At 44.0% G+C, this 20,882-nt stretch overlaps 1 protein-coding gene across 4 annotated transcripts; it reads right to left on the bottom strand.

Annotated features, from left to right (window-relative positions):
• Nucleotides 1-2,879: 2,879 nt before the first annotated feature.
• On the bottom strand, nt 2,880-13,554 carry KCNJ2 (potassium inwardly rectifying channel subfamily J member 2). 4 transcript variants are annotated; one of them, XM_055575017.1, is made up of 2 exons: nt 13,437-13,554; nt 2,880-6,700 (listed from the first exon to the last, which is right to left on the bottom strand). In XM_055575017.1, the coding sequence occupies exon 2, from the start codon at nt 6,478-6,480 to the stop codon at nt 5,197-5,199; it is 1,284 nt and encodes a 427-aa protein (XP_055430992.1). In that variant the 5' UTR covers nt 6,481-6,700; nt 13,437-13,554; the 3' UTR covers nt 2,880-5,196. The 4 variants fall into 4 exon arrangements, with proteins under 4 accessions (XP_055430992.1, XP_055430991.1, XP_055430990.1 ...); XM_055575016.1 differs by lacking the exon at nt 13,437-13,554 and adding an exon at nt 12,810-12,929; XM_055575015.1 differs by lacking the exon at nt 13,437-13,554 and adding an exon at nt 11,974-12,130.
• Between the last annotated feature and the right edge of the window lie 7,328 nt (nt 13,555-20,882).

The raw sequence follows: 20,882 nt of genomic DNA, 5'->3' as shown, positions 1-20,882 counted from the left end.
TGACCCCAGACTCCCAGTCCACCCAGCCCCCAGCCCCCAGCCCCGCCCCCTGGCAGCCACAAGTCTGCTCTCCAAGTCTGTGAGTCTGTTCCTGTTTCATGGCTAAGTTCGTTTGCATCAGACTCCATATGTAAGTGACATCATATGGTGTTTGTCTTTCTCTTTCTGACTTACTTCACTTAGTATGATCATCTCTAGGTCCATCCATGTTGCTGCAAGTTAAATGTCTTCTGTTTAAATCTCAGCTCTAATTCCTAATAGCTGTGTGTATTCACAAAAGACACTCAACCTCCCTGAGCCTCAGTAGCCTCATTTATTAAATAAGGATAATAATAGTGCAGACGCCACTAAGATTAAATTATTTAATACTCATAAATAGCTTAGAACCACTTTGAATCACAGTAAGGACTTTATTGAAGGAAAAATATTTGTTAAAAGGAAAAATATCGAGTATTTATTAAAGGAAAAATTTTAAGGAGCAACCCATATTTCAGAATGGAGATTTTCCTCAGTGTTTCCACTGGTGAAAAACAGTTAAGCTATTCAAAATCTGCCAGAGGAATTGATGTTTTCTCTGAGACCCACATATCCTTGGTAACTATGTTCTCTAAAACACCATAGAGCTTAGTGGATTAAATGAAATTTAGAGGCAGATAAAACCTGCATTTGAGTATCAGCTCAATGATTCATTAGCTTTAAAATCCAGCCTTGGTTTCTTCATCTATAACAGAGGTCAATAAATTATAGGCCACGGGCCAAGTCTGGTCCACCACCTGTTATAAGTAAAGTTCTATTGTAATACAGCTGCACCTTTTTTTCATATTATCTGTGGCTGCTTTTGTAGTATGAGGGCAGAGCTGCATGGTTAAGACAAAGAACTGTTTCACAAAGCCAAAAATGTTTACTATCTGGCCTTTCATGGGACATATTTGCCAACTCTGATTTATTATACGAGAATATAACAACCTGATTTGGTTTTGGGGAAATGAGCTAATATAAAGCTGAACCCTACACAGAGTTAGCTCAACAAAGTAACTTTTATCATTACACAGAGACTTAAAATTTAAGCCTTCTATTCAATAGTTTTTGTTATTTTTGTTTGCTTGTTTTTTGGTTGTTTCTCTCTCCTCTCCACCCAGGGCATTCTGTCCACAAACAAAATCCAGGCCCGACTTCCTCCTACTGGGATTAAGGTAATTTGCCACTGCACCACGCCTGTTCTGGAGATTTCTATGGTCCCCTTCATCCCACCTATCTGGGTTTATGTCCTCTCATTTGGGAACCTTTGGTTTCTATCTGAGATGCTACAGGGATCACACAGAGAGCCCAAAAATTTCTTGCACTGATTTGTTTTCAATTTTTAACTTTTTATTTAGAAATAATAAAATAAGACATAATATATAAAAATATGTACAATCCATGGTTTGTGCAGTACATTAGGAAGACTTCAGATACAAAAAGACAGGAAACGGGAAGATAATAATTCAGGATTGTCAAAGACTGGGGTCGTTCAGTTCACCGTAGCCCAGAGCTTGAAACCCAACATAACTAGAAAAGGGATCTGTTGGGAGTAAGTGACTATGCAACACTTGTTTTTTTTAAACAACCTTAACTTTATTAGATACAGAGTGAAAAAAAATCCACTCTGCTTCTCAGAACAGGCTTTTTGCTTTTACTGTGTGGCTTATCATCAAATATGAACCGACATTTGTTTTCTTGCCAGGGTAACAATATTCAGGGGACAAAATGCACTGAATAAACACCGAGGTTTGAGATGGGAGCTGACAGGGAAGAAAGGACAGGAAGGGACGAATAATGCACTGATAGAATTTAAAAAAAAAATAGGTAAAACAAACTGAACAAATTATCATCAGGAATTTGGAAATGACTTCAGAGTTATGGTGACATCCTTAAAATGTCTGATTCAAGTATAATCCTAGAGGGATAGAAAACTATTAATATTCCTTTCTCAATAATCAAAATAGAATTCACTTTGTCTACCTTTTATTTAAAAATAGGATACCCAGGAATCTAAACCTCCTCCCAAAAATATAATGCCCATCCAGTTACGGGCACAGATTCTTCAAAAGGGGATAACTCCTAAATAAATTCAGTGGGGGTTTGCTTGCAACAGAGAAGCAACAAGAATCTGGCAACAGACCCCAGATACTCAGTGTGAGTGTCTTCAGTCTGCCTTCCCACGACATGTGTGCACTAAGGAGACCCCGTCAATAAAGACCAAGGTTCTGAAGGTAAAATGCAGCAAAAAAAAACAAAACAAAAAAACATTGTGCATTACTGTGTCTTGGCTCTTGACAAAAAAAAAAAAAAAAAAAAAAACAAACACAAAAATTGCCATTTAAAGCTTGTAACTGTTAAAATACTAATACCTAGAAAAAGTTTTCAAATGAACAGTCCATGCTGAAATAAATAACAGGAGAACATAGCAAGACAAACCTTATAAGGCTGGTAAATATTTGCTAAAACCATGCTAACCGGTAGCATATAGGTACTAGCTCTCAGAAATTGCTGCACTGAAATTATACTTTCTATGGCAATTTTCTTCCCTTTACAGACTTCTATTTACATTTGGCTTTAAATATGAAAATATCTGATAAACTTTATAAAATGTACACTTTAAAAACATAGCTTCTGCAAAATTTTCTTGAAAAAAAAAAACAAACCTGTGCACCAGAAATTTTAATTTTTTTTTCTCTTTTTAGAAAGAAGTTGCAAGAGTTCCCTCCCTCGTTCTTGCCCCCTCCACCCGCCCCACTGCAAACATGTCAAGTGTTTAAGTGGAAGCACTGTGCGACAAGAAGGTGTCTTTGTCACCCCCATCCTCTACTGTATCTTCATGTAACTTACAGATCACGGAATACTCTTTGGTTTGATTATTTTCCTTTGCAAAAGTATCGGAATAGCAGCAGCTGAAACCCTCAACACCCTCTCCCTATCAATGGCAGGACGGTCGCCATGTACATTAGACTGTACATTCTGTGTCCACTCCATCCCAATTCCTCTAAGTCTCTAAACAACTTCCCCCATCGGCCTGTAAGTCTAGACTTCAAATATCATCCCCTCGCTTGAGAGCTCTAATCTGGTTTCCATGCAAATAACTGCACAGGGTTCAAACCCACCGACTCGAAAGGCAGACAAGAGCAGAGACTGTCCTCTGACTGCAGGCACCCCATGCAGATATGGCTGGTCAGGAACCAGAGACCATCCCAGACACGGGCTGATGAAATACAGGATTCTAGAACAAGCTGTTTTTTAATGGCATACAGGGGTGTAATACCATAAAGAGAGTTGATTTTGAGACTCCCATTGAAAAAGAAAAAAATCAGTGACCCCAGAATTCACAAATAAGGAACTTTAAACCAAAACAGAGTTCTGTTATATCAAGCTAGAGCAGAAAACCGAACCAAACAAAATGTTCCTAGCGAGTCAGGCAGCCAGGCAGGAGAAGCTTCTGGGAAATGATGTGCCCCAAGTAACAGGCTCCAGGTCTCCACAGGCAAAAGGGATCCACTCGGATTCAAAGACAGGTGTGGATCCACCGAGGGGAAAGGACACTTTTAGATCATTATCTCCTTTACTTGTGACGCTGTTAGGATTGTTATGGCTCTTGTTGACCCTAAAATACTGAGACATTTTCATTCCTGCTCTCTATCATTTAAAAAAAAAGAAAAGGCAATGTTCCCCTTCTTCCTAAATACTTAAGTTGATGAGCTACATCAAAATGGCTCTTCCACATCTTGCTAACTTCTCACTGGGGCATTCACAACCCTCTCAGATATTGGAGGACTCGGTCCAAACAGTTTGATGGGAAGAACCAGCCCACAGGCCAGGCGTGGCATCTTTTAGAAAATGAACTCAAGCCAGAGAGGCACCCACCACCAGGGCAAGGAATTCAGCCTGAAGGTTTAAACCTACTGATCTTTCGGGTTGGATGGCTCAGCGCGGAGGGTGCCAACTCATGTCAACCTAGGTCTTATCTTCTGGGATGAATTTTGGAATGTACAAAACATGGAAAAATCCAGAAAAAAAAAACATCTAAGGGGTCATCATCATCTCTCAAAGTTGCATTCGCCTGTCCAGCACCACCTCGAAGGAAAGGAAAGTTGCTTATATCTTTCGTGTGTGTGTGTGTGTCTGTGTGTGTGTGTGTCTGTGTGTGTGTGTGAATTTTACTTTCCCCTGTCTTCTTCCTATGACGTGAAAGTTACATGAAAGAGCAAAAAATTAAAAGCATCACACTTAACTGTGTGTGTGATGTTCTATTTTCTCAATAAGGTGCAAAAGGAGAGGGTAGTTCAAGGTCTTGCTGAGGTTCAAAGTTCTTGTCTCTTGATTTCAAGGCAGCCGTGGGGCTTTCTTTCCCTTTTAGTGTAAGCTCCACTGTGCAAAAATGTGCATTATCTTTGGTATTTATTTTAGGTAGTCTAACTTAAAATTTGAGATAACCCATTAACATCTTGGAGGGGAAAAAAAAAAAACATTAACAACAGCCCGGAGGCTACCATTTGGCTAGTGTTACATAATGCCCTTATGTAACCAGAGAGACAGACAGCACGAGAGGGAGAGAGAGAATCAATTCTAGCAAACAAATTACTGGCCTCAAAAAATCAGGCTCTCGTTTGGCAGCTAATAGCCAAATACTTGCCACTTTGAAGCGCATATCATGAGCTTTCAACAAAGTTCAACACTGACTTTTTAAATTACACACAAGGAAAAAAAAAAAAAACTACACTGCAACAATACGACACATGTTGGTGTAGTTAGCAGCTTTTCAAAAGTTAAGGCAGTGTCTTGCCTTTAAAACATTGAAAAATGTGATGCCATTTAAAAACATTCTTGTTCCCCAAAGAGAAGCGTTCTGGAGAAGTCAAACACCCCACCAACCAAGGCTTGCCTGCAAGTTCAAGTTTGGTTCAAAACACAAAACACAAACACAAACACCCCATAACTTATTCTACAACGTGTTATGCGCCTTCGGGTCACGGGGAGGCCTGTTTAGTGCTTTAGGTTCATCTTCGCGCTTACAGTCTTTCTCTAAAACCACCGCGCTAGCCCCAGTCCCTTGTGGTCACTTGCCTCGAACCACCTGCCCCTGGTACCGTCGTGTGCGTAACTGTTTTGGGCCTTTGACCAACAGACCGTGTTTCAGAGGAAGCACTGCCCAGGAGGACTCAGTCATATCTCCGACTCCCGTCGTAACGGCCTGGGCTCCAGAGGTACACTGGCCTGGTTGTGCAGGTCTATGTCCGGGGGCGTGTCCGTGCTTGTGCTCTCAGGGACCCCGTTTTCACTGTCGTCTTCCTCTTTGCTTGTGAGGGCGACCTCATTTTCGTAGCAAAACGAGTTAGCGTTCGACAGGATGTATTTCTTCTCCGCTAAGTCCCTAGCGCTGCACAGGGGCGTGTTGGGGACTTCGTACGTCTTGTGGAACCTGGAGTAGTCCACTTTGTAGTAGTGTTTCTCCTCGAAGAGGACCGGCTCGTAGCGGTGACCCCAGAGGATCTCGTTGGCCAGGTACGAGCTCCGGCACTGCGTGGTCATGGCCGTGGCCTCCACCATACCCTCGAGGATGACCACGATCTCAAAGTCTGCATTGTCGATGTCCTGCTTGCTCAGATCGTACAGAGGACTGTCCTCATCGATCTCATGGACGATGGTGATGGGAGACACCAGAAATATGCGGTCAATGCCGCTGTCGAAGCCCACGTTGATGTCTATCTGATCCAGGGGGATGTACTCCCCCTCGGAGGTGATTCTGGACTTGAGGAGCTGCGCACGCACGTGTGCCTCCACCAAGTGGCTCTTGCGGAGGTTGCCCACCCGCCACATGAGGCAGAGCTTGCCGTCCCTCATGGCAATCACGGCGTTGTGGCTGAAGACCAGCGTCTCGTTTCTCTTCTTGGGCTTGGCCATCTTGGCCATTACCGCACCGATGATGAAGGCGTCGATGATGCAGCCCACGATGGACTGAAAGACCACCATGAAGACGGCCACGGGGCACTCGTCTGTGACGCAGCGGAAGCCGTAGCCGATGGTGGTCTGCGTCTCGATGGAGAAAAGGAAGGCAGCCGTGAAGCTGTTGACCTCGGACACACAGGCTTTGCTCTCCTTGGACGCATCCAGGTCCCCGTGGAGCAGCGCGATCAACCAAAACACACAGCCGAAGAAGAGCCAGGAGAGCACGAAAGCCAGGCAGAAGATGACCAGCATCCACCGCCAGCGGATGTCCACGCACGTGGTGAAGATGTCGGCCAGGTACCGCTGGCCCTTCTCGCCCACGTTGATGAACTGCACGTTGCAGTGTCCGTCCTTCTTCACGAAGCGGCTCCTGCACTGCTGGCGGGTGTGGACTTTGCTCTTGCCATTCCCAAACCCGTTGGCCACCGCCAGGGTGGCCAGCTTCATGCCGTCCTCCTCCGATGAGACGATGCTGTAGCGGTTGGTGCGCACGCTGCCCATCGCTTCTGCTGTGGACGCCAGCGCTTCTGCTTTGGGAAACAGTCTCAGTTTTTGCAAAACCCTTTGGAGAAACAGGTTTGAATGTTCAGTGAGGACCCACACGCACAAAAAAAGAAGGAGGGATGGAGTCTCCAGGGGCCTTGAGGTTCTGGCTACCCAGGTCTGTCTCTTGACATGCAGAGTCACCTTAGTAACTCAGCTGACATCCAGAGAACAGGTCCTGCAAAAAAGAGAGAGAGATCTTTTATTACAAAAGAAGTTCATTAGGAAAGGGTTCTACTCTCTAATGCAACAGTTCCTAGCCAGAAACAGAGACAGATATACATCAATGTCCTTTATGCTGAATTGCTGGGGTTTTTATTTCTTTCTGTAGCCCTAAAGAAATAGAAAGAAACTATTTTCTTATATTACTTAAAAACATGATGTGGCTAAACACAGAAGAGGTGGTTGTTCATGACAGTGTTTTTTTCTAACTTTTAAATTTTATATTGGAGTATAGCTGATTGGCAGTGTTTTGACACTTTCAGGTGGACAGCGAAGGGACTCAGCCATACTTATACATGTATCCATTCTCCTCCCAACTCCCCTGCCATCCAGGCTGCCACAGAACATTGAGCAGAGTCCCCTGTGCTGTACAGCAGATTTTTGTTGGTTGTCCATTTTAAATATAGCAGTGCGCACATATCCCTCCATCCCTAATTATCCCTTCCCTTCATCCAAAGTCTCAGATTCCTGTTCCCCTATTTTTGGCCAGAAATCTAGAATATTCTACTGTCTCCTCTTATGCTCTTCATTTGCCTTCTCTACTTGCTAGGGTCCCTGGTGATTAAGCAGAAGAAAGACTTTTCTAACTCCCAGGTTTGTCATGAAGCTTTAAGAACTCGGACACATCAGAGAGCATTTCACATGAATGCAGAATGTTCATATTCATGGGGCAGCAGGTGCATTGTGGAAGAACATGACAGCCCTCAATGACGAGGCTGAAATCCAAAAGCATTGACTAGTTCATTTAACAGACAAAACTGAGCAAACAGCCCTTCCAATCATCTGAAAGGGACGAGGATTTCTGGAGACATTTTGGGCTTATTCCATCACGTCACACACTGACAGCAGCCACCAAAAGCGGCAGAAACTCCTGATAACATCTCTGTTCCTGCAAGTGATTCTGACTTGAAGATGCAGGCTCACTCTGGGGGATACAGAGTGATCCTGTTGCTTAGCAATGAGAGACTTGAAATTCTCTGGAGATGGGACTGCCGTGTGTAATGACAGGCAAGGAAGTAAGCACCTTTGTGCTCAAGGATCAGGTCTTCAGTGGATTGAGATAAGGCTGGGACTCATTTCACGGGAGTCCAAGTCTGTGTGTTTTCAAACCCAGACAACTCTGTAGCAGTAAGTCACAGGCCCCCCTCAGCTCACTCGCACTTCGCAGTGCTGCTTTCTGACCTCTGTTCCTGTAGAGAAGATGCTCACCTTTACCTAATGTGAACAAATAAACAGCAGTTTTCAGTTTTCCTCTCTCTGCTCATCTCCTGCCCCCTGCACCCCCGCCCCTGTAGTTAAAAATCATCTACCGACTTTTGACTTTCCATGTCTGGTCCAAAGGATATAATTTTTCCTGGATTTGCAAAAGGCTGGGAGAAAGTCTAGGGTGTTTTGACAACCAAATATAAATTTTAAAATGAACACAGCAGAGAAATGAAAAATGGAGGGATGCTTGACTTTCAAACCACCAAAGCTGTCTCCTGGATTAAAGGGGGACAGTGAACAGCAGATGGACAGGATCAGAGATTCGTCAACACCCTGATGACGAAGACACCACTTTTTCTTTCTCCCCCTAAACTGCACTCAGATGAAGCAGTTAACAGAACCACATGCAACCAGACCAGCTGCAAAGACAGCAAATCACTGATCTGTTTTCACGCACCCCCTGAGTAAAAAGGCAAGGTATACTGTCTTTGAAAATGACTTGTTACAGTCGTTTCACTTCTGCCTCTTTATCCAAGTTATTATGCAAGAATGTGCCCCAACACATTTTTCCTGAGATTAGTCATCTGTGAAAATTGCAATGTGTGTTACATTTTGGCAGCTTTTGACACCTGAATGATGCCCGATTTGAAACTGCCTTTGAATTACTTTATAAAAAGAAGGTACTGTGTCTTCTTACCCTTCCACCTGCTTCAATGTTTTGTCTGCTTCCCATGAAGTTTGCACTTGGACAAAAGAAACAAGACTGATTCCTCAGAGTTCTAGACCCTGGACACAGAAGGAATTTTTTTAAACAGAGATTTCAGCTCATTTGGCTCATATGAAACTGCCAAGCCCTTCGACACACACACAAATATAGACAATAATATGACCCCAAATGCAGGTGCATTTTCCAAGAAAGGGGCGGCAGGGAGGCCTCATTTAAATAGGCTTGTATCCGTGAGTTCTGACTGACTTCAGGATCTTATAAGCTGACACCAAGAAATTCCCTTTTCATGATTCAAAACAATCCTTCCATCTGAGTTACCATTACGGACCAAGAGTAGACAGTCTCAAATTTCATCTGACTGATTTCTGCTCTCTTTCCAGATTAAAGCATAACAGTCATATGAAATCTAAAGACTGAATTATGACTTTCTAAAAATCTTGACCCCAGGACATTCGTCTGAATTCCACAAAACACACACGACCAGCTTCCTACAAATGAATAGCTTTCCGCATTTAGAATTTTGAAGAGAGCCTGTATTGAGTGACTATTATTGTCTTATTTCCATTGCTAATGACAGAATTTGTTCCATATGCGGAGCATCATTTAGAAATTTACCATTTCTGCCTGGAAAGGGGGTTGGGAAGAAAGATTTTTCTGGCAAAATGGAAACTTTTGTCACCTCCAGCAGATACGTTCCAAAACAGATTCGTGTGTGTATATGCGCACACACATGATGTGTATTCAGACTTTGGTGGAGCTGATGATACAGCAAAAGCTGAGACGCTGCCAAAGTCTGATAGGGTAACTGTCTTAATATTCCACTCTGAAGACTGTCTTTCCTATTAACCTGCCCACATGCCTGAGTGGCTGTGGGCAAGCAGAAAACTTCCTTGCCTGCCCTTCTCACACTGAAAATCACCAATTCATGAGCCTCTGGGAAAACACTTTAATTAGGAATAGGGCTTTCATGCAACTTCATTTTAGGGCCACATTCTAAGTAAGTTCTTGAGAATCATCTGATTAAGAACCGATGAAAACCCCCAGTGATTGCCCTCCTTGAGGGGCACAGCTTGGGAGAATTCACATGTGATCTGATGAACAATGTGCAAATGCCCCCATTTTCAGCCAGAATATGTAAGGGCCTGAAATAAACTTAATAGACACAAACAATCATTTTTACCCAGGGCATAACCAATGAGGAAGAAAGTATTTCTGGGAAATGGAGAGGCTACATGTGCTGCTCTTCATGTTAAGACTATTTATAGGCTGAGCCCAAATTAAGCATAAGCAGTGGAAAAAAATACTTCAGGGCTTCCATCTCAAGGTAGATGTTAAAGGAGAGAGAGCTGGAGACAGAGATGAGGCCAAAGAGATAACACAGTGTAATGAATATATCCAGATCATTTTTACCATCACCGAGATATTCCCAGGATGGATAATCCAAGAACAGAGACATGCTAACCAGGAAGACTAAATGAGAATAAGTGGGCCCCCTCTTATGGTTGTGGTGTGGAGCGGATAAGAAAGTTTCTGAGTAAAGAGAGGAGACAGGGATGGTAAAAGGACTGAACGAGAGGTCTGCTAATGAGTGTTTAGAGCAGCTATTCCCCAGCTGACGCCATATAGACCAGCCTGAGTGTGCTCTGGGCACACGGTTGCTACGAGAGCTCAAGGCTGGCAAAGCAACCTCTCAGAAGCTCAGTAAACAGAAGGGAGGGGGAGGGGCTCTTGGAGAGGAGGGGCACCCACTCATCTATGGGAACCCCACATCTTTCATACTCAACAATGCATATAGCATCACTTGGTATGTGCACATGCTGAACTATATATCTCTATAGCAAACAAAAATAAAGACTAAAAAAAAAAAAAAAGTTTGAAACTGTCCTTCTGTCCAGGTAAAGACATGGTTGGTCTTTTATGCTATTCAAAAAGTCATGCAAGGACTCGACAAGGATTGGGCAGCCGGAAAGTCTGAAGGAAGTAGAAGGAAGCAGAAATACCCCGCGTGCTATTTTTTTTAAGGTCAGTTTACAAGAGCTCAGAACACATATTCCTATGGAGAGCAATAACAAAAAGAAAGTGCCAGCAGGGGGGAGGGGCAGGGAGTGCAAGCAAAGTGACATGACCTTGACCCCGACTTTGACCCCTCCCACCACCCTTAGAGTCAGTCTCTTAATTCCTCAGCCTGGGGATTTTTCTGGATCATGACAAATAAAAATAAAACACTTGGAGCAGGCGTGAAAGTGAGAGGGAAAAAGCTAGCAAGCATACAGGTAACACAGAGCAGCCATACGGCAGTCCTTAGTGGGAGAAAATCACAGCCTACCGATTACTAACGGAATGAAAGCAAGTGGCACAAAGCAATAGGCATTCTTTGCATACCCAAAACACGCTTTCAAATCAGGCCTGATTTCCTAAAAGGTAAATTCTTGGTTAATAGAAATCCCAGGATTCACAGCCGCATCTTTGTTACCATCCTGCTGACAGGATCACCCAGACACAGACAATAAACTGCCCACTTCCTATCTCGATTTTTTTTTCCAACTGTCATCATGACTCTATGTTATGATGCAATCCCTTTGCAGAATCAAGTCGTTTCGACCACCATGCTTCCCTGAAACCTGACCGTCTTCAAATTTCGGTATTAACGTGATTATTCCAAAGAAGAGCAAGCTGCTTAGGGGAGGTGTGCAAGTTTCGCGATCTTAGGGCTCAGATCCAGCGCGAGCTCCCGTTCTCTTCCCCGGCAAAGCAACTTTGAGAGAAGCTCGCTGGGTTTGGAACTCAAGCCACACTTGAAGCAATGACAGAGGGGGTGGGGAGGAAAGACGCCAAGGACCGAGACCGGCGCTGAGTCCCAAGGTTTGCCAAGGTTTGAGACCGGTTTTCTACACGCATCCACTGCCTTTTTTTTTTTTTTTTTTTTTCCTCCTGACAGACAGAATCGAACAGAGGCTCCCTCGCCCGGGTCTCCCAACTGAGTATCTCGCTACAGCTGGTGCACTGGAAGTTATGAGCACAAACAGATGCTGCAGAGAAATGTTTCTATTGCTCAACTGTTCCAAGCATGTCTCAGTATTTTTAGCTCTGAGGATGTTCTGGTGCGCACACAAACTCTATAGGCAGGCTCTGGGACTCCGGCGCGTGGGGGAGAACTAAAGGCCGCCTGACAGCTGGGCACCTCTGGGGCGGCCGGGCCGGGCCGGGCCGGGTCGGGGACGGAAGCCCGAGTCCTCTCCCCGGGACCCACAGGCAAGGAGAGCAAAGGAGGGAAGAAAACACACAGCAGCCCTTACCTGTTGCTGGCGCAGGAGCATGGGGACATGGAGTGGAAGTGGGGGGTTACAGAGGCATGTGAGATCCAGGAGTTTGTACAAGCGAGGGAGCCAAAGCGAACCAGTAATTCCCAAGACCCAGCGGGCCGGCGCCGGGGCGGGCTGCGCGCGGGCTGGGTCTCCAGTGCGCTCTGCGCTTTCCTGGGCTCTTTTGAGGCGTCCGCGAGGCACCGGGCCGCCCGGCCCCGCCCCCGGCCGCGCCGGCCAATCGCCGCGCTCCCGGCCCCGCGGGGACCGCGCCGGGGGGAGGATGCTGCGCCGCTGGGCCCGCGGGGCCGGCGCGAGAACCTGCCGCGGCTCCCGCCCCTCGCGCCCCCAACGCCCGGCCGCAGGGGAGAAGGAGGCGGCCGCGCCCGGCCGGGCCCGCAGCAGGTGGGACGCCGGCGGCCCGGCTCCGGCGGCGGCCTAATTGCAGCCCCGCCTGTGGGCCGAGCTTCCCACCCCGGGGCCAGCCCCACGCTGGCCCCTTCCTGTCCTCGGCGGCGGCGGGGCCGGGCGCGCGCCCCCAGGGGCTCGCGGAGGGCCGGTATCCCGGCCGCCCGGTGGCCGCCTGGGAAGCTTGCCTGTCAGCTGGGGGCGCGTCTTCCTCTCCCCTTCCCTCCCACCCGGGGCAACCTCCCACCCCTGCCCCGCGATCCTTCCCGCCCCCCGAATCCTGGGCTGAACCAGCGGGGCGAGGAGGAGCCGCCGATGCAACGCGGAAAGGGACCGCGAGCGGCGCGCAGAGCCCGACCGGGGGCCGACGCGCGCCGGGCCGCCCGGCCCTTCCCTCTCCCGACTGGGGGCGAGTTACTTACAGAGCGCCGGGGCTCCTCGGGAGGGTGAACGGCCCGTTCCCTGCCGCGGGGTCCGCCCTCAATCCCGGTATCCACCAGCGCGCCCGGCACGCTCTGCTGATCTAAACCCAGAGCAGTTAGACTCCTGAATTCTCTGCAGGAGCAACTCCTACGGGCGCTCAGCGCTGCCACGCGCCGGCGCCTCCTAGCCCTCCCGCCCAGCAACCGGGCGAGGGCACGGAGACCCTTTCACAAGCGCTGTCAACCGCAGTGTGAACCGGGCGTGGACCCTGGAGCACTGTGTGTGTGTGTGTGTGTGTGTGTGTGTGTGTGTGTACACTGCGGAGCCGCGCACGCCTGAGCATTTTGGTGTCATCACGAAGCTTTGCTCTTAAAGAATACTTAAGAATCCTCCTTACACCAAGTTTGCTGTCCCTGTATGTGTGTGTGTGTGTGTGTGTGGTGAATGTTTATTTCCTCAAGCGATCAAATGTGTCCTCCGCGTAGTTTAAACCTCTCCAGGGCCTCCTTGAGACGCCAAACAACTTCCACACGCTAGCTCGTCTTTCTGGGCGGTACCGCCGGGGTGGCTGTGCGCGAGCGCAAGAATGAAACCGACCGGGAACCGGGGTTCGCGCCGGGACCCACCTCCGAGCCTCCTTCGCGCGCTCGGCCCCTAGGAGGTGCTGGTGAAGTGCGCTTGGGCTTCGCGGGTCCCTCTGAATCCTGCCTCAGCCAGCGTGCCGCTCTTCCTAGTCACTTTCCTAAGACACAGACATTAAAAGGGCCTGAAACAGGTTGTGCAGGCGGTGTGACTCTGACAGCCAAGCGCCTGGCTGTTTCATTCCATTTGTGGCGATGGTACAGTGGTTCGAGCCCTGCCACCAACTTTCTTACCTTTTAAAGCCCTCTCCGTGGGAATCATGGGTCACACCATGGAGGTCTCATTTAACCTGTGTGAAGCCAAGTGCTATTTATAGGCCGTTTGGATTAACTGTGCCAAAGGGGTGGATGTATAGGAAGCCAGGCTGTAGCCTAAAGCTGAAAAAGCCTGGAGACAGACAAGCTAAGTCTGCATGACCAGTGGACAAAGGATGCGGTACGGCTCACTGCGCTGCAATGAGCTGCCTCTCAGACGGGTTTCCTCGTGGATTTCTTAATTGGACCGGAGAGGTCTGATGAATCCTTCAAAGCATATTAAACCTAAATGGAAAGAGGAAATTCATCGTTTATAGATGATCTCTTCTGTTATTGTGATTCAATCTATGCATCTGTAGATGGCTGAGGATTTTCCAAGCCACAAAAATCCAACATTCTCATTTCCAGGTCATGAGCTCTTTTTGAAAACCAGTCACCCAGAAAGGGATACCATTTCTCTGAAACTACGATTGAAATGGTTTTATTTTAATATGCTACTTTAAGTAAACTGAATACACCACAGGTCAGGATGGTTTCATATGATAGGAAAAATCTTTTTTTAAAAAAAATGAATGCAAAGTTCTCAGATGATGGTTGTTTGTATAAATTTACTGATGAGAAATAAATTGCAAATAAATACGTGTATCCTAGTCCTTCTTACCAACCTCACTTTCACCCCCATGGAATGATATGCATCGAGCCTTATTTATTGAAACCAAAAATTAGAGAAAGGTTGACTGTTTTAACAGGAAGCTTCCCAATCTGAATAGACTGTTTCCCTTAGTAATTTAGCTAAATAAGGAAACATGAAGAATTAAATTTTGTTTATAACTGAAACTTAATAAATGCAGGAGAGCATTGATTAACTCTATTGCTTCATCTTATAAGAAAAATATAAACGTGCATTTTAATGAATGAGACCTTTCACTATGTCCCTATTAGGAAAATTCTAGTGTTCCAAACCATTCAGTGCTTGGATAAATGTACTTTTTTGGAGCGAGTATGTGATATAGATTTCTCTGAGAGTATATCTTTTTGGCTGAATCAGTCCTTATTTAGCAAAAAAAAAAAAAAAAAACTCCAATGCAGTTGGACACCAGTGCAGTTGGGTGTTGGGATCCATCTGTAGATTAAATTTTTCCAAGGAAGTGACAATTATGTCCTTACTGATTCCCTCCAGAGTAACCACTTATAATATTAGAGCCAAATATTAGTCACAGTCTAGATCTGCAGTCAGATTATGAATGGTCGTGTGACGCAGAAGGACATTGTTCTGCCAAGAACACAAATCTCTCTTTTGTGCTTAAGTAAAGACCACCAGCGATTAGTTTTATTTTCAAGGGTCCATTAACCATCACTGCGGTCCAATTTATAATGAGAAGAGAAGAGCAGCTCCTGTTATTTGCATCTTCCTGGTAGCAAGAATCACTCACTAGTCTTTGTAATAATTAATAGTCATAATACATAGATAAGTAAGTGTGTGTGTGTGTGTGTGTGTGTGTGTGTGCTCTGTCACTCAGTCATGTCTGATCCTGTGCAACCCCATGGACTGTAGCCCACCAGGCTCCTCAGTTCATCGGATTTTCCAGGCAAGAATACTGGAGTGGGTTGCCATTTCCTTCTCCAGGGGATTGTCCCCACCCAGGAATCAAACCAGCGTCTCTTGCATCACCTGCATTGGCAGGCAAATTCTTTACCACTGTGTCATATTGACTTGAAATATAGACAGGCTGGGTATGCCATCTGCTACTATGAGAACAAGTCACCTGCTAGGGTATCTTAAGAGACCAAATGTAATCGTACCTGGGGGAAAATTGCTTTGGCAGTTTCACTTACCATATTGGTAAGATTTCATCTTCATAATAAAATCCATAAAGGTACTTGTTGAGAAGCTACTTTGTACTTCAGCCGTGTGCTCAGTGATGTGGGAGACAGAAGAGGTCTGGAACAGGAACAGTTTCTCCCCTTCAAGGATCCACGATCTCTGAGCAGACAGACAATGGCTACGTGGAATGACTCAATGACACGATAAGGCACCTATGATTAAGTGCTAAAATGGGTTGGTGAGGAAAGAAGCATCTGGAGGGCTTCTGGGGAGTGGAATGAAATGGACGGGAACGTGTGGGGAAGTCTTTAGAATGAAAGACTTCACACGCTTGACATAATACTCACACAGTTGTGGCAAGGATGTTGAGAGCACACTAGGAGATGGGGTTGCCCCTCACTTGGATTGCATCCTAAATGCCCATTATGCGCTCAGCTCTGTCTGTATACGTGTAATTGTGTGTATAAATTATAAGCTGCCTCTAAGAATGGCATGTCCTTCCTGCATGCTGCTGCCTGCGTAACTTCCTCTAAAGCACTGGGATTTAGTTCACGAGCCTTATTTGTCATTTGTCATCCCTGTAACACACAGTGATGTCGCCTTATTTATCTGGCAGCCTGGGAATGCAGCATATTACAGAATGGCTTTTCTAAATAACTGAAGTTGTTTGATTGGGAATGATTTTTCCCTTATCGTATGCATCCTCAAACTCTTAACTGGTGGCTCCTGTAGCATTCTGTATATATTTCCAGTATCGTATATTCTGTTCCTCTCAGGCTATTACAGATATATTTTCCCCTATATCTGTTCCCATCTACCAATCGGGACTGTTTTGAAGTCCACGGCCAATTTTTTATCTTTATATCCTTGTTGCCTTGCACATGGCTGAGCAAATAAATCAGGCTCAATAAATGTCAGCTGAATGATGAAAAGAATGAAAGTAACAATATTTCTGGGTATAAGATGACTTTTGAATAATGACTCAGTAATGATTCATTATAATAAACATAAGCCATTTCATTTTTACCTGCAATAGAGAGCCTATCAAAATACAATAAGAACAGTGTCTTCTACATTAAATGACCCCAGACTGAGCTTATTTAAGCTGTTCTGCTTGTTTTTCCTTCTTCTCCATCAATGAGCCTTCACTTCTCATTTTTGCTTCTGCCAACGTGCTTGGAATTTACTAGGCTGTCACTTTGTTCTGTCTAATTTGTTGATTCTAATATGCACTAGGCTGAGAAATTATGTAACCAAGGTTGTTTAAAAATATAGGCAAAGTAAAAGTAAATATGATTTAAAGGGCTTAAAGTGGATGTATATTTTTGAAATAGTATGAGCATATGCTAAATTTGGAGTTACCTTGTTTTGGTTGGTTTCCTTTTTGGATAAAAAAGCTTTGGGATATGGATTTATGGCGTCTATTTTAGCTTCTCAGAGCACTTAAATGTTTCAGACCTTGTATTTGCTGTGTTATGAATAGTTGAGAAAGAACTCTGGAAAAACAGGATTACCTGTCTGCCGGCAACTGTGCATATGTTTGTATGTTTCTGAACAAGAAAATCATATGCTCGTTTATTGAGAACTCATTTGCATGCTCACTTTGTCCATTTATAGGATCTTTGTTTTTCATCAAATATGTTAAAACCAACAACAATAAGTGGGATGGTTCTTTAAGAAGCTCACACTTCTAGAGCTGCTGAGTGATTACTTAGTAAACTTTCTGTCAGGCTCTGGAAACCTTTATTTATCTCGTGCGGGTGAGACAATTACACTCTGAAATTACGATATGCATCTGAGGGCCAGACCTCACCATTATGGTGGCTCTTAACACAATGATTGCGATGATCATTTTGCGTGTGTGTGTGTTATCTGTGGCATGTTAGCTCTCTTAAAGGTGAAAAGCCTGCAGCTTTGGTGCATTCTCTTATGGATGGTGGTGCCTTCAGCAGGTAGCCCTGCCATGAGATGCATGCAACTTGGCTTTTTCCAAAACTAACAACAAAACCAATAATTTCAGACAATCAAAGCTCATCACTATTGTAGACATTTAAGGAATGTGCCACAAGCTACAAAGAAATTGCAAAACATATTTTGTGTAATATAAACAACCAGTCATCTCCAAGTCTTTGCAACCCCATGGACTATACAGTCCATGGAATTCTCCAGGCCAGAATACTGGGGTGGGTAGCCTTTCCCTTCTCCAGGGGATCTTCCCAACCCAGGGATCAAACCCAGGTCTCCCACATTGCAGGTGGATTCTTTACCAGCTGAGTCACAAGGGAAGCCCAATGTCAACAATGGTATTTTTGAAAGAAAGGGCACATACATACCTGAATATCAAGGTTTGGGGTTACGGGTTTTAACAGTTTGTGTGTGTGGGTTTTTAAGTGTAATGTGTATTTAGGTGTTTTTGTTTTAATTATCAGAGTAATATATGCCCATTGTGAGAAACATACAACATAAGCATTACAAATACAGAAGAGTGTAAGAACATAAAATAAGTCCACATTCCCACCATTATAAATACTTTGGTTATTTCTTACACTTTGTCTTACAGTTCTTTTTCTAATTTTTTATATTTATTTATTTTTCATAATTTTAAATCAATTGTGCCATACTTTTTGAAAAATGAGTACCATATTTTTTATATGTAAGCATTTGTCATATCCCAGAGCTTCCCAGGGAGCACAGTGGTAAAGAATCCATCTGCCAGGGCAAGAGGTGCAGAAGACACGGGTTCAGTCCCTGAGTTGGGAAGATCCCCTGGGGAAGGAATGGCAACCCACTCCAGTATTGCTTCCTGAAGAATCCCATGGACAGAGAGAGGAGCCACAGCGTTGCAAAGAGTCAGACACAGCCAAGCGTGCACACACTTGTCATACAATCAAAAACCATTTGAGAGAATATATTTTAATGTTTGCATATATTTTATTTCCATAATGTGTATGAACCATACTTGGATGAGTCACCCGCTCTTGTACTTCTGTATTCATTTTTGTTTTATGCCCACAAGGATGCCTTGACTGTCTTTGTAGACTAACGTTTATCTTCATCTCTTGCTGTTTTCTTAGAATATGTGTCCAAATGTGGAATTACTAGGTTAAAGTTTATGATCTTTTACAACTTTTTTTTAATTGCAATTATTTCAAATCAAATTCCATTGCATTGAATTTCAAGGATATTCTAAGTTATGACCTTGACAATGGTGATAGCATTGCACAGGGGGGAGAGTTTTGGGCCTTCGGTCAGCCTGATACGATCTGCGACACTGACCTAGCTAGCTGTGAGCGACTGTTATAGGGCTTAGAAATAATATACTTGAAATGCCTGACCTGTAGCAATCACGTAGATCATGGTAGTTTATACTACCACTGCTGCTACAAGATGAGAAAATAACTTAGTTTGAGGAAAAAGATATTTAAAAGAGATATTGGGAAGCCCCACTTTTACATAAGAAGCCTTTAAATAACATAGTAGTCAATGGCAGTGCCTGATTATGTGCTAAAATCATAAAGAGGTAAGTGTCTGATGAATTCAGGAGAATATTACAGCTATATCTGGAAATAGAAATTGACATTCGATAAGTGAGTAACATGAATTTTTCCAGTTGGTGGTCAGCATTTTTATAAATTCATGAATAAAGGGATATGAGAATTGAACATGAAGTCTGAGCCAGACTTTAGACCCTTAAGGCAAGCAGGGCGAGTGGACACTTTATTCTGTAGACAGATGAGTGAGTGAAAAGATAAGATGTGTGAGCAGGCCTGTTGGAACCTTCATCTGTCATTTCTTCCTCCACTGCTTCTGGCCACAGTCCTACCATGGGATCTTTTGTTCTTTTTTTTTTTTTTTTTAATATGATTTACCAAGTTCCAATTTTAATTCATTAAAAAGAGAGTTATAGAAATCCCATTTCAAGAGAACTTGCTGTGTGAGTGGAACCTGCCAGGATGGCTTCTGACCTGCTGATTTCAAATCCAGGACCTCCTCCTCCACTTTCTGCAGAATATAACTTTTTATAGCATCTCTCCTCAGAAAAATTGGGAGATCCTAGAATAGGACCTGTATTTTTCACAGGCGCTTACTAATTCCCTCCAAATTTCTACCCTGACTGTAGTATATAAAGTTTAGCCTTTTTATCCTTATACCTAATTCCAAATGTTTGGCCCACTTTTCTTGCTGTGGGAGGATTTTTTTTTTCCATTTTAAAAATAAATTTGATCAGTGTCTGAGGATTCAATTCAATCCTTCTTCATTGACCAGTTTCTGTACTGAAGGCCTACAACCTCAGATGATATTTGGCTCCAGGCTTTTGATAAAGTTTTGTTTTAACAGCCACAGCCCCTGTGTATCAGTTGCAAATAAATAAAATGTGTATCACAACTATGCAAAAATAAAATGCTTGTATCCTACTATTGCTAATAACATGAATGCCAAGTGGTAAGAGAAAAATAACATTAATAGCATTATATGATTAAAGAAAAAATTATATTATTATTATATTATAGTATATGATTAAAGAAAACCCAAGTTATGGCATTACTCATTGGATAGGTGTTTGCTTAGATGTTTTAATGTACTAATCAGGACCAAATCTAGATATTGCTTTTCCTGAATGTGAATTTTCAAATGTTAAAGAAATTCAAACAAATTACCACTGTGAACAAGAATTTTAGAAAACAGCTTCCATGGTTAGCAGAAGAAGGCCTCTGAATTTGCAACAGGCTTACATTCTGTCCCTGGGTTTCAGCTTCTGATCTTCTTTTCAGCAAAGAAGATCTCGTTTCAAAACTTGTACTTATACCCAAATCTATTCTTTTACAGGGCTTGCATAACTGAGTCACCACGTTTCAGCCAGGCAAGAACTTGTCAGTTATACATTATAAATAAAGCTCTTTTGTAACCTGATTGTCATTTCCCTGCATGGAAACTGAATTATGTGAGGACTCACAGTGTACCTGTTAAGTCAACTTGGGGAAAAAAAATCAGTTAGGAGATCTAGCTGTCCTGTTTACTTACATGAAACCTCTCATCTGTGCTAACACATGCAGTCATGCTTCTGAAAGGAAAATCCTTGAAAAACAATAATATATTTCCCACATGGAGGAAAGGGCAAACCCCAGGGCTATTGCTGTTAATGTCTATTATTTTATATAAAAATACAGTGCCTCCTCAGTGCAGAATTAGGTAAAGGAAGGAATATACTTAAAAAATGAATTGGCAGAAAGCAAATGAGAGTATCTATAAAATGCAGACGCTCGCATACACACGTACACACACAGGGTTGCATCTGTTGACTGAATGATGACACAGCCAAGAAACCCCTTAGAGGTTGGAGACACTCAATT

The sequence above is a fragment of the Bubalus kerabau genome, chromosome 4 (assembly GCF_029407905.1).
Source record: "Bubalus kerabau isolate K-KA32 ecotype Philippines breed swamp buffalo chromosome 4, PCC_UOA_SB_1v2, whole genome shotgun sequence".
Classification (NCBI taxonomy): domain Eukaryota; kingdom Metazoa; phylum Chordata; class Mammalia; order Artiodactyla; family Bovidae; genus Bubalus; species Bubalus kerabau.
Note: the sequence above shows the minus strand (reverse complement) of the source record. Positions and strands in the feature narration are given on the sequence as shown.